Genomic DNA, 13,446 nt, shown 5'->3' with positions numbered 1-13,446 from the left:
GAATGAAACTTCAGAAAATGTTTATTGGCTATGACTTGGGGCTCTGCTTCCCTTCTAGGATGGGAGCAGAGAATCTCAGCCAGAAGGGTTAGGTTCAGTTTTTCTGTGAGAAAATTTTGTTCCCTCTGCAATATCCCTGGAAAATGGTCTCCAACCTCTTTGGAGATCTCCAGTCTGTTTTCCAATGCCCACTATGCCTAGAACCTAGAACCACAGAACACCCAGCTAAAAAAAACCACCTCAAAACAAAGTATGCCAGAGCCAAAAGTGATCTTAGAACAGAGAATGTCAACGCCGAGAGGGATCTTAGAACAAAGAAGAGGGGCCTTGAGCCGAGAGAGCCCTTAGAACACAGAATATTAGAGCTGGGAGCGAGGACTCTCATTTGCTAGAGGAGGATATTCAAGGCCAGGAAGGGGAAGAGATTTTTCCCAAGATGAAATAGCAAGTTGCTGGTCGAGTTGAAACTAGAACTCAAGTCTCCTGACTGCCAACCCAGACCTCCTTCCATTGTTCTCAGAAAATGCAGAAAAGAGGCAGGCTGGGGAATGGGAGAAGGAGGAGGGAGGCCATGGGAGCTTCATCAGCAAAAAGAGGAGGTGAGGGGTGACTGTGGTCCCTGGGGGTAGAAAGCAAAGCTTTCCCTGGCATCCCTGCTGGCATCTGGGCTCAGGGCTCTGCACTGCCTACCTCCAATGGTTATAGATGGTGCCTTACACTCCACATCTCAGAAAATGGCAGCCACCTCCCTACCGTGGCCCGGCACTCCCTGAAAGTTCCTCTTTAACTTGCGAAAAATAATGTTTAAAAGTGAGAAGAAAAGATCGTGGGGACAGGGAGGCGGAGAGAGCGGCCTTTCCAAATGGTCTCAGCCCAGGGGTCTTCGTGTCTGAGGCTGGCAGTCACATCCCCCAGAACTAAAGAGAGGGAAGGGTGAGAAAAGGAAGGGAAGTGAGAGGAAGAGCCTCTGTTGGTAAAAACCCAGATAACGGTTATCTGGAGGGCCCTCACTCAACTCCTCTCAGTACACACGATCACATAATTAACGCACACACTCATAGACCTTGCCTCCGTTACACATAAGCCATAGGACTTTGGACAAGGCTCTCCCTTTCCATGGACCTCATTCCTCATCATAAGGGATGGGACCGGATCAGTAATTCCTTTTTTAACCCCTTACTTTCTGCATCAACTGAGACAGAAGAGCAAAGGTTAGGCAAAAGGACTGGATCAGTAATTCCTTTTTTAACCCCTTACTTTCTGCAACAACTCTAAGACAGAAGAGCAAAGGTTAGGCAAAAGGACTGGATCAGTAATTCCTTTTTTAACCCCTTACTTTCTGCAACAACTCTAAGACAGAAGAGCAAAGGTTAGGCAAAAGGAGTTAAGTGACTTGCTCAGGGTCACACAGCTACTGAGATCAGTCATCCTTAACTCTTTTTTTTGTGTCCTTTATTGATCCCTTTAGCCGGCAGCTTAGGGAAGCCTTTCTCAGAATCAAGTTTTTATTTTATTTTATTTTTTAAACCCTCACCTTCCATTTTAGAAACCATACTGGGTATTGGTGCCAAGGCAAAAGAGTGGTACAGGCTAGGCAGTGGGGGTGAAGTGACTTGCCCAGGGTCACACAGCTAGGAAGGGTCTGAGAGGCCAGATTTGAACACGAGACCTTCCACCTACAAACCTGGCTCTCAAGCCACTGAGCCATTTGTAGCTAGCCCCAGAATTGTGTTCTTAAAAGAGTAACGCAAGAAACATGGGATTACCGAGGAAACTAAGTTGAAATGCAGTTTTCAAAATGAAAAAACAAAACAAAACAAAAACCCAGACAGGTTTGCCATGGCCCCACTCGTGATCCCTAGATGACATCGGAGGTCCCAGGGAGCCCCAACCCTGGGATCCATGCACACATATCCCTCTCGGGAGCCTGCTTGCAGGTCTTTGGGGAACAGGAAGCCTGGAATCTCCTTCCTAGAGATTTCCAAAAACAGGGAAGAGGAGCATCTTTGGGCAGAGCCACAGAGGCAAAAGGATGGCAAGAGGACTTCTCTGTGAAGCCGGAGATCTACACACACACCTACGTGGCTGGTGCCTCACAGAAAGGACCCCCAGGAAGGCCGGCTCCAGGACTGCCTCCCCCCAAGCCATCCCTCTGCGTTTAGTCCCTTCTCTAGGGCTGGACCCTGCCTCCCTTCCCTCCTCTGCACTGTCCCCATCAAGCACCAGGCGCCAGTCTGGGAGCTGCCCACTGAGTCCGGCAGTGCTGAGCCAAGACTGAGGCCAGGGTCACCCCGAGAAGCTCGGAGGGGCCGAGGGGAGGCAGCGGCGGACAGCAGCCCCAGTCCCGCGGCAGCCACTCCCTCAGACTCGGAGGTAGGAGATCTTTGCCCTGGGCAATCCGCCAGTGGCCACTGGGGCTCCTGGGGCTCTATGGGGCAACATCCTCTTTGCCCAAGACCTCAGGGCCTTGGCATCCAGCCCGCGACCCCTACCCCAGATCATTGCCCAAAACCCCTTGCAGGAAACTAGGCAAGGGGGGACGACGCCCGGAACTTCGGCCAATGGTCCGCTGGGCAAGGGCCCAAAGCCCCATCCCCTAGGGGGACCACGGTCAGAAGGCAAGCGCAGGAGGAGGGGTTTGGGCCCAGAGACGGGGCGGGGGATTCCAGCAGCCTCAGACACTTCGCACGCTGGACACGCTGGACAGAGGCTCACGCATCCGGAAGCTGAGAGAACGGGAGGTCCGAAGGCTGTCCCGGGGCCGGAGGGAGCTTTCGGTGGAGGAGACGGAATGGGTCTCCATGGCCCGGACCAGGCAGTCGCCGGGGCCCCGGAGGCCCAGTCTCAGACAGCCGCAGCACAGGAATCCCAAGACCGCCCGGCACACCTCCCGACTGCGGAAGGAGTAGATGAGAGGGTTGATGGCCGAGTTGAGGACCGCCAGCGTCAGGATCCAGTCCATGCCGCGGAGGTACTCCTGGGCCCAGGCGGCCGTGCCAAAGATGTCGGCCAGGAGCAGGCCGAAGAGCGGCCCCCAGCAGAGGAGGAAGGCCACCAGGATCATGAGCACCGTCTGCAGGAGGCGCTGCGCTTTGCACTGGGCATGGCCTCGCGGAACCTTCTGCCCGTTGGCGCGGACCAGGCGGAAGATGGCGCCGTAGAGCAGCATGATGGAGGCCAGGATCAAGCTGAAGATGACCACGCAGAAGAGGATGTACCACTTGGAGTAGAGGGGCAGCAGGCTGGAGCAGTTGGAGAAGTCGCAGACGCAGTTCCAGCCGAGCAGAGGCAGCAGCCCCAGCAGCAGCGCCAGGAGCCAGCAGAGGCCGATGAAGCCGTACACGCGGACCATCTTGCTGGTGCTCCGCGCCACCACCGGCCGCATCATGGTGGCGAAGCGCTCCACCGCCGTGAAGAGGAGGCTGAAGGTGGACGCGGCCAGGGCCATGAAGAGCAGCCCCTCGCGCAGGAACCAGCGCGCGGGCGTCAGGCGGAAGGTGCGGCCGCCCGACAGCACGATGTTGGCCAGGTAGGCCACCCCGGTGAGCAGGTCGCTCAGCGTGATGTTGACGATGCAGTAGTAGACCCAGCGGCGGGAGCGCATGTGAGTGGTGATGGCCACCAGCACCAGCAGGTTCTCCAGGATGATGAGGCAGCTGACGGCCACGAAGAGGGCGCGAAGCCAGCCCAGGCCCTCTTCGGGAGGGCCCCGAAACTCCAGGCGGCCCGTGTGGTTGTAGTGCTGCAGGATGAGGTCTGGGTGCCCTTGGTCCACCAGCTGGTAGCAAGAGGAGAGGTTCATCACCCAGCCTGGGAGCGAGCCGAGGCCACGAGCAAACGAGGCTGCGCTATTCCCTGGGGCCCCTCGCACACCCAGTGAGAGCTGGTGTCTGGGCGCGAGCAGGGTGGAGTGCCCTGCCCGCCCTGAGCTGCACCGAAGACTAGGCCAGGGTTTCCTGTTGTTTGAAATTTCCTGTTATGCAGTGGAGCAGTGCCCCCAAGGGTGAGGCGGAGGGGCAGGGAGGGGCCAGCGCCCCGCGGGGCCTCCACCCCAGCTGTGGTGAAGGAGCAGCAAGGCAGGGACCTCCGGGGCCCCCACCAAGGCTCCCAGACGGGACTAAAGCCGGACAAGGAGCCCAAGTAAGGCTAAGGTACTTAGGGATGCAGGGAGGCGGGGCCTCTCCATCCCCCCTTCATGCACGCAGCCCTTCTTACCGGGAGCAAGGTCAAGGATGGGCCTGGGGCAGCCAGCCAGCCAGAGCCCACCTCCTTAACTCCCTGTGCCAAGGAGGGGCAGGTCACACACCGGTCTGGGCTGAGGCTCCGAGAAGCCACAGAAGGGGAAATTGGGACACAGGCACTGCTGACAGAGAGACCGGGGCTCTTACACACACCCCACCGAGGCCAGGTCAGCAGGCCCCAGAAACCAGCACTGTAGATAGTAACAGAAAGGGGCACCACAGAACTAGAAACACAGCCCTGGTGTAGGGGCACACACTGAGCAGGAAAGCAGAGATGCTGATACACTGGGGGCTGTTGGGGGACACTGCCAGGAACTGAAGGGATGTTGGACAGGCTTCCCTTTTGATACTCTATTATCTCCATCTCAAGGACCTTCCCAACCCCAGCATTCTATGGTCCAAGGGCTCTTTCAGCTTAGGCATTATGTGCCAAGGGCCCTCTCTCCTCTGCTCTGACATTCTGTGTTCTGCGACCTCTTCACCCCAGCTCTGACATTCCCTGTCCAAAGGACTCTCCCAGATCTGATATTCCCTGTCCTAAGGGCTCTCCCAGCTCTGACATTCTCTATTCTAAGCTCCCTACCAGCTCTGACATTCTCTGTTCTAAGCTCCCTCCCAGCTCTGACATTCTCTGTTCTAAGGACTCTCCCAGCTCTGACATTCTCTGTTCTAAGCTCCCTCCCAGCTCTGACATCTTCTGTTCTAAGCTCTCTCCCAGCTCTGACATTCTCTGTTCTAAGGACTCTCCCAGCTCTGACATTCTCTGTTCTAAGCTCTCTCCCAGCTCTGACATTCTCTGTTCTAAGCTCCCTCCCAGCTCTGACATCTTCTGTTCTAAGGTCTCTCCCAGCTCTGACATTCTCTGTTCTAAGGACTCTCCCAGCTCTGACATTCTCTGTTCTAAGGTCTCTCCCAGCTCTGACATTCCCTGTTCTAAGCTCCCTCCCAGCTCTGACATTCTCTGTTCTAAGCTCTCTCCCAGCTCTGACATTCTCTGTTCTAAGCTCTCTCCCAGCTCTGACATTCTCTGTTCTAAGGTCCTCCCAGCTCTGACATTCTCTGTTCTAATCTCCCTCCCAGCTCTGACATTCCCTGTTCTAAGGACCCTCTCAGCTCTGACATTTTGTGTTCTAAGGGTCCTCCCAGCTCTGACATTCTCTGTTCTAAGCTCCCTCCCAGCTCTGACATCTTCTGTTCTAAGGTCTCTCCCAGCTCTGACATTCTCTGTTCTAAGGACTCTCCCAGCTCTGACATTCTCTGTTCTAAGCTCCCTCCCAGCTCTGACATTCTCTGTTCTAAGGTCTCTCCCAGCTCTGACATTCTCTGTTCTAAGCTCCCTCCCAGCTCTGACATTCTCTGTTCTAAGAACCTTCCCAGATCTGACATTCTCTGTTCTAAGGTCTCTCCCAGCTCTGACATTCTCTGTTCTAAGGACCCTCCAAGCTCTGACATTCTCTGTTCTAAGGACTCTCCCAGCTCTGACATTCTCTGTTCTAAGGACTCTTTCACCTCTGACATTCTCTGTTCTAAGCTCTCTCCCAGCTCTGACATTCTCTGTTCTAAGCTCCCTCCCAGCTCTGACATTCTCTGTTCTAAGGTCTCTCCCAGCTCTGACATTCTCTGTTCTAAGGTCTCTCCCAGCTCTGACATTCTCTGTTCTAAGGTCTCTCCCAGCTCTGACATTCTCTGTTCTAGGGACTCTCCCAGCTCTGACATTCTCTGTTCTAAGGACTCTCCCAGCTCTGGCATTCTCTGTTCTAAGCTCTCTCCCAGCTCTGACATTCTCTGTTCTAAGATCCCTCCCAGCTCTGACATTCTCTGTTCTAAGGACTCTTTCACCTCTGACATTCTCTGTTCTAAGCTCTCTCCCATCTCTGACATTCTCTGTTCTAAGCTCCCTCCCAGCTCTGACATTCTCTGTTCTAAGGTCCCTCCCAGCTCTGACAGTCTTTGTTCTTAGGTCTCTCCCAGCTCTGACATCTTCTGTTCTAAGGTCTCTCCCAGCTCTGACATTCTCTGTTCTAAGCTCTCTCCCAGCTCTGACATTCCCTGTTCTAAGGTCTCTCCCAGCTCTGACATTCTCTGTTCTAAGCTCTCTCCCAGCTCTGACATTCTCTGTTCTAAGGACTCTCCCAGCTCTGACATTCTCTGTTCTAAGGACTCTCCCAGCTTTGACATTCTCTGTTCTAAGGACTCTCCCAGCTCTGACATTCTCTGTTCTAAGGACTCTTTCACCTCTGACATTCTCTGTTCTAAGCTCTCTCCCAGCTCTGACATTCTCTGTTCTAAGCTCCCTCCCAGCTCTGACATTCTCTGTTCTAAGGTCTCTCCCAGCTCTGACATTCTCTGTTCTAAGGTCTCTCCCAGCTCTGACATTCTCTGTTCTAAGGTCTCTCCCAGCTCTGACATTCTCTGTTCTAGGGACTCTCCCAGCTCTGACATTCTCTGTTCTAAGGACTCTCCCAGCTCTGGCATTCTCTGTTCTAAGCTCTCTCCCAGCTCTGACATTCTCTGTTCTAAGATCCCTCCCAGCTCTGACATTCTCTGTTCTAAGGACTCTTTCACCTCTGACATTCTCTGTTCTAAGCTCTCTCCCATCTCTGACATTCTCTGTTCTAAGCTCCCTCCCAGCTCTGACATTCTCTGTTCTAAGGTCCCTCCCAGCTCTGACAGTCTTTGTTCTTAGGTCTCTCCCAGCTCTGACATCTTCTGTTCTAAGGTCTCTCCCAGCTCTGACATTCTCTGTTCTAAGCTCTCTCCCAGCTCTGACATTCCCTGTTCTAAGGTCTCTCCCAGCTCTGACATTCTCTGTTCTAAGCTCTCTCCCAGCTCTGACATTCTCTGTTCTAAGGACTCTCCCAGCTCTGACATTCTCTGTTCTAAGGACTCTCCCAGCTTTGACATTCTCTGTTCTAAGTTCCCTCCCAGCTCTAACTTTAGGCTCATAGGGAACAATTAACCCACAGAACAATTAACCCACAATGGAAGCTCAGTGCCCTCTGTGGGAAGAAGCATGAACTGGCCACCAAAGGGATGAAAGATAAGCTAGAAGGATGCCAGTCTGTTAATAGAGACAGGACCTTTGACCTTCAAGAGACCTTAATCTCAAGGGGAAAGCCAACCTTGCCCTCAAGAAGCCCCTAGTCTTGGATAGGAACTGGGGAGAAAAACCACTCTACCCTCAGCATGTGGTTTCGGTACCCCCATAAATGAATTTCTATCTAGAGGGCTAGAATAACCAGAGCTAGGGAAAATGAACCAAGAAGAGTCCTTGGATCTGCATTCAAGTCCTGCCTCTGATATATGCTGACTGTGTGATCCCTGGGCTAATCACAACTCCTCAGGATTCTAGGCAATATTTAAAACTTGAAGTTGCAGGGTAATGTCGGGTCTGCATTGGTAGAGGGAATTTTCTTATGGGGGTTTCTCATACCAATAAAATCACGTCAGGTCCAAAAAAACAAAATGAAACAAAACAAAAAAAAAAAGAGCTGCAAGAGGAAGACTTGGTATATTCCTATCTTGGATAATTCCTTTTTACTCGGTGTACAGGAGAAGGTAACACACATTTATTAAGCACCAGCTGTGTCTCAAGTAAGACTTGTGCTAAGCCAAGCCCTTTACAGACTGATCTTATCTGATCCTCACAACAACCCTGGAGGGGAGGTGCTACCTAGATCTGGCTTGCTGGGTTAACCCTGTAAGCTCCCTGAGGACAGACATCAACCTGGTTTCCATTATTTTGTAAACTATTTAATAACCAGAAACAGTGGATCTTCAAAATAAATAGTAATTCTTAATGGATGCAATAGTAAAGGATGTGTAGTTGGAACATACATACTGTGAGTGTTTATGATGTACTTCCAACTTATCTGATTTAGCAGACAAGTCTTGGGAACTGATTAAGGCAAAAAGAGGTTGAATGATTTGTCCTAGGTCAAATAAGTTTTAAGTGTCCAATGTGGAACTTAGATCTTTCAGACTAGGACTCTATCTACCATACCCTTCTGCCTCTATAAATAATTCAAATAAAAACTAACAAAAATAATACAAAATGGGGGGTGGGGCATCTAGGTAACTTGAGAATAAATTGAGAGCCAGGCCTGGAGACAAGGGGTCCTGAGTTCAAATTTGGCCTCAGACACTTCCTAGCTGTGTGACCCTGGGCAAGTCACTCAGCCCCCATTACCTAGCCCTTACCACTCTTTTTAGAACCAGTACACAGTATTGATGCTATGATGGAAGGTAAGGGTTTTGTTTTTTTTTTAATAAGACAAAATGGAAAAAATTATCATCAGAATAGATTTTTTTTCCTAAAGGGAGAGAATTAAAAAATTCTTTACAAATAAACAAATTGCACTATAGAGACAACTAAAATGGATTATTTTCTTGGAGAAAAATATACAAAAATAAAATTTTAGATAAATTTCACAAGCTAGAGAAAGCTCTAACATACAATAGGAAGAACATTCATTGGACACAGAAGGCATTTAATAGTTATTAAGTGGATGGATGGTTCTCTCTATAGAGATATAGAGATATAACTATCTGGAGCAGCTAGGTGGAACAAAGGATAGAGCTCCATCCTTGAAGTTAGGAAAACTCATCTTTATGAGTTCAAATATGGCCTCAGACACTGCCTAACTGTGTGACCCTGGGCAAGTCACTTAACCCTGATTGCCTCAGATTCCTCCTCTGAAAATGAGCTGGAGAAGAAAGTGGAAAAACCATTCCAAGATCTTTGCCAAGAAAATCCCAAATGAGGTCATGAAGAATCGGACACAACTGAAATGACTGAACAAGAACAAGTCTATCGATAAAGAGAGAGATCTGGATAGGTATAGAGATAGAGATGGAGCTCTAAATCTATATAGATACATTTTTATTTCTTTATCTACACAGATATGAAGGCATGTGTCTCCATCTATGAGAGAGTACATGGGTGACTCCACATAGGCTTCTTATAAATAAATATGTGGATGGTTCCTTGTGTGTGTCTTATAAATACGTAATATACACGTATGTGTATATATACGTGACTCCATGTGTGCATGTCTTATAAATATATACATGCACACATATAAGTGGGTGGTTCTGCATATGTGTGTCTTGTAAATACACAGAATATATACACATCCACATAGATGTAGTTATATAGATGGCTCCATGCATGTATGTCTGGTAAATACATACACATTTTTTTTTTTAATCCTCACCTTCCATCTTGGAATCGATACTGGGTATTGGCTCCAAGGCAGAAGAGTGGTCAGGGCTAGGCCATGGGGGTCAAGTGACTTGCCCAGGGTCACCCAGCTGGGAAGTGTCTGAGGCCAGATTTGAACCCAGAACCTCCCATCTCTAGCCCTGGCTCTCCATCTACCGCACCCAGCTGCTCCCCACATACACGTTTATATACATCCGTGCACATGTGTGTGTCTTGTAAGAACCAGGTTAATGACATGTTGCCCTCCCCACCCCTCCATTAGAATGTGACCTGCTTAAAGGGAGGGTCTGATTTTTCACTTCCTTTTATCCCTAGCACCCAGCACAATCCCAGGTAGACAGTGAGGGCTCTACAAGCACTTTTTCGTTCATTCCTTTCCCCTGGTCTGCCATCCTACACTCTAAGAGCTGGATGCCTCCTTTCTGTCCTGTCCCCGATGATATTCTGTGTTCCAAGGGTTCTCCAGCCCTTGAACTTCAGGATCCTCCGGTCCTCATTGCTCCCCACTCTTCGTGAGTCTCTAGGAAGCTTCCTTTGGACTAACAGGGGAGAGAGGCGGAGGAAGGGTCTTGGAGAGGAAAGGAAGTCAAGCAGTGCCAGGGCAGAGCACGTCAGAGGGGCAGGAGACCCAAATGAGGTTGTGGGACTGCCTTCCTGAATCCGAGTCCATGGAGAGTTCTCTTAACTCTCCTTCATCCTTATCTGGCCTCTTCCCTTTCTGGGGACTCTCGGGCTCTTGCTGCCCAGACCCCGGACCCCTCTGCGCCTCCAGGGATTTGAGAATGGGGTCCCGTGTGTTCCCGCGCTGCTCCCAGCCCACTGGAAATAGGAAGGCTCGGTCGCTTGTCAACGACCTTCCTAAAACGTTCTGCCTGCCCCGATGGACTCCCAGAAGAGCCCCGGAGCTTCTTCTGAAGGCCATCTAGCACCAGGGGCTCCACGTGGGGGGCTGCTGAGTCTGGCGGCCAGGACAGTGGGACTGGCAAGGGAGACCAGAGGAACTGAGGGGGCGGCTTAGAGACAATTTCCATCCCTGGCTACCCAGCTGAAGGGTGTAATAAGCCGAATGACCTTCACAGTCACCGGGGAGGCCTCTTTTGATGAGTGGTTGGGACAGAAGGATCCTTGAGATGTCTCCTAGGGAAGATAAGAGCTTGAGGTCCGGCCCTCTCCTGGAAGGTGATGGCAGGGAAGGCAGCCAGGGCATCATGCCTCCACCGGTGCTGAGAAGGCTTCGGAGATGACCAGGATGTCCATCAGAGGAAATCGAGACGGAGGGGAGCCGACCGGCATCATCTTCAGAAACAACTACCACATCCCGGTCCCAGGACACCCCTTGCTCAATCTGACTCCCTGATGTCTGTCTCCATCCCTGTCCGGAGCCCCTGACCCAAGACCCCAGAGAGAATAAAAGGAGTGACCACTTTACCCTTCCCACAGTTCTCAGCTCATCTATAGCGATTCCCTGGTTCAGGACCATGAAGAAATCCCTCAGCAGGACTTAGAAGAACCTAGTCATTGGACTCCCTTCCCCAAGGGGCTGTAGTTGCTGGTCACCCCAAATCACCCACATCCACCCACCCACCCACCTAGTCCCTAGCAGCCTGGAGAGGCTATGTGGTGAAGTGGGAGAGCCAGAGCCATAGGATTCTGGGGCAAACATCAGTTTGGCTCACTAGTGGCATAATGCTGGGCAAGTCTCTGAACCCCTCTGGGGCTGTTTCCTCAACTGAAGACTGCACTAGATGACGTCTGAGGTTCCTTTCAGTCATGTTCCTAGTTCAGCTATGTTCTAATCCTGATTGGGCTACTGCCTCAATGCAGGACCTTGGGTAAAGTCCTTTACCCTTGTGGAGGCTTCAGTTTCCTCCTTTGGGGGTTCTAAGAGGCTACCATTCTAGCCTGTTTTGGGGTACCTGTGACACGGCCCAACCATAGAGGCAATCCTTAGAAAACCAGACCCACTGAAAGGCAACAGGGGCAGAGAGGTGGCACATTGGATGGAGCGCCGTCTGGAGTCTGGAGCATTATTCCTAGGTTCAAATCTGGCCTCAGACACTTCGTAGCTGTGTGACCCTGGGCAAGTCACTTATTCCCATTTGCCTAGCCCTTGCCCTTCTGCCTTAGCATTGTTACTAAGAGAGAAAGTACAAGTTTTTAAAAAAAGGGTGGAGGGAGGAGAGGACAGGACAGGACAGGAGACAAGACAAGACAAGGCAAGACAAGACAAGACAAGACAAGAGGAAGGGAGAGCCACTGCCTGGCCTATGCTGAGGGTTTTAGGCTCCTGAATCCCCACCCTTAGCCTGTTTCAGTGTCCAGCTGGAGAAAAAGGAGTTCGAAAGGTTCTCAGAGGTGGTCCTTCTTCAGAACTCAGAAGACAGTGGACAGGATGACCCAGAAGAAGGCTGAAAGGACCCTGGCAGCCTGGATCCCAGCCTCTTCTTTGTAAGACTCCCATGTCAACAAAACCCAGAGACCCATAAAGCAGGCACCCCAGGGTATAAAGGAACAGCCACTCTCCTCTCTTCTTTAATATTTACACTTATCTTTAGTGCCTTTACCCCGAGGGGCTCACAGGACATCAGAAAATAAATAGACAGAGGGGAATGGGGTAGAGGGAATGGGAGGCTTAAGAGGAGATGGCCACCCAACTTGGGAAAGAGGACAAAGGCCCAGTGACCCACTAGCAATCTCCAGTTTGGTTGTTCCCCAGGGGAGTAGACAATGTAGAAGTGGGTATCCAAAGCCTCCACCTGAGAGAGACCCCTATGGTGTCCAGGGCTACCCAGGCCTGCAAAGGCCATGTCAGGACTGGATTATCCTCCCTCAGGACCCAAAGTTACTCTAAGACCGTGGACACTAACTTGGGAGGTAGCATAGAACAATGGTTCCACAACCCATGATGTGTTGTGATGACTGAATTCCTCCCCTTGGGCTCAATATTCCCATCTGTGAAATGAAGATCTTTCTAGCTTTGATAAGCTATGTTCCAAGGATCCTTCCGGCTCTGACATTCTCTGTTCTAAGCTCCCTCCCAGCTCTGACATCCTCTGTTCTAAGCTCTCTCCCAGCTCTGACATTCTCTGTTCTAATGTCTCTCCCAGCTCTGACATCCTCTGTTCTAAGCTCTCTCCCAGCTCTGACATTCTCTGTTCTAATGTCTCTCCCAGCTCTGACATCCTCTGTTCTAAGCTCTCTCCCAGCTCTGACATTCTCTGTTCTAATGTCTCTCCCAGCTCTGACATCCTCTGTTCTAAGCTCTCTCCCAGCTCTGACATTCTCTGTTCTAATGTCTCTCCCAGCTCTGACATCCTCTGTTCTAAGCTCTCTCCCAGCTCTGACATTCTCTGTTCTAAGGTCTCTCCCAGCTCTGACATCCTCTGTTCTAAGCTCCCTCCCAGCTCTGATATCCTCTGTTCTAAGCTCCCTCCCAGCTCTGACATCTTCTGTTCTAAGCTCCCTCCCAGCTCTGACATCCTCTGTTCTAAGCTCCCTCCCAGCTCTGACATCCTCTGTTCTAAGCTCCCTCCCAGCTCTGACATCCTCTGTTCTAAGCTCTCTCCCAGCTCTGACATTCTCTGTTCTAAGGTCTCTCCCAGCTCTGACATTCTCTGTTCTAAGCTCCCTCCCAGCTCTGACAGTCTCTGTTCTAAGGTCTCTCCCAGCTCTGACAGTCTCTGTTCTAAGCTCTCTCCCAGCTCTGACATTCTCTGTTCTAAGCTCCCTCCCAGCTCTGACATTCTCTGTTCTAAGGTCTCTCCCAGCTCTGACATTCTCTGTTCTAAGCTCTCTCCCAGCTCTGACATCCTCTGTTCTAAGCTCTCTCCCAGTTCTGACATTCTGTGTTCTAGGGATCTTCCAACTCTGCAATTCAGTGTTCTAAAGCCCTTCCTAGTTTTGACATCCCATGTTCTAAGGTCTTTCCCAGCTCTGACATTCTCTGTTCTAAGGTCTCTCCCAGCTCTGACATTCTCTGTT

At 50.9% G+C, this 13,446-nt stretch overlaps 1 protein-coding gene across 1 annotated transcript; it reads right to left on the bottom strand.

Moving 5' to 3' along the window:
- Positions 1-323: 323 nt before the first annotated feature.
- S1PR4 (sphingosine-1-phosphate receptor 4) lies at positions 324-4,244 on the bottom strand. Its single transcript, XM_001362713.5, has one exon. The coding sequence runs from the start codon at positions 3,800-3,802 to the stop codon at positions 2,675-2,677; it is 1,128 nt and encodes a 375-aa protein (XP_001362750.2). The 5' UTR covers positions 3,803-4,244; the 3' UTR covers positions 324-2,674.
- Positions 4,245-13,446: the final 9,202 nt, after the last annotated feature.

This window comes from Monodelphis domestica, chromosome 3, assembly GCF_027887165.1.
Source record: "Monodelphis domestica isolate mMonDom1 chromosome 3, mMonDom1.pri, whole genome shotgun sequence".
In the NCBI taxonomy this organism is placed as follows: domain Eukaryota; kingdom Metazoa; phylum Chordata; class Mammalia; order Didelphimorphia; family Didelphidae; genus Monodelphis; species Monodelphis domestica.
Note: the sequence above shows the minus strand (reverse complement) of the source record. Positions and strands in the feature narration are given on the sequence as shown.

Coding starts and splice junctions, on each gene's coding strand:
- S1PR4 (XM_001362713.5), bottom strand. CDS start 3,802: ATGAACCTCTCCTCTTGCTACCAGCTGGTGGACCAAGGGCACCCAGAC.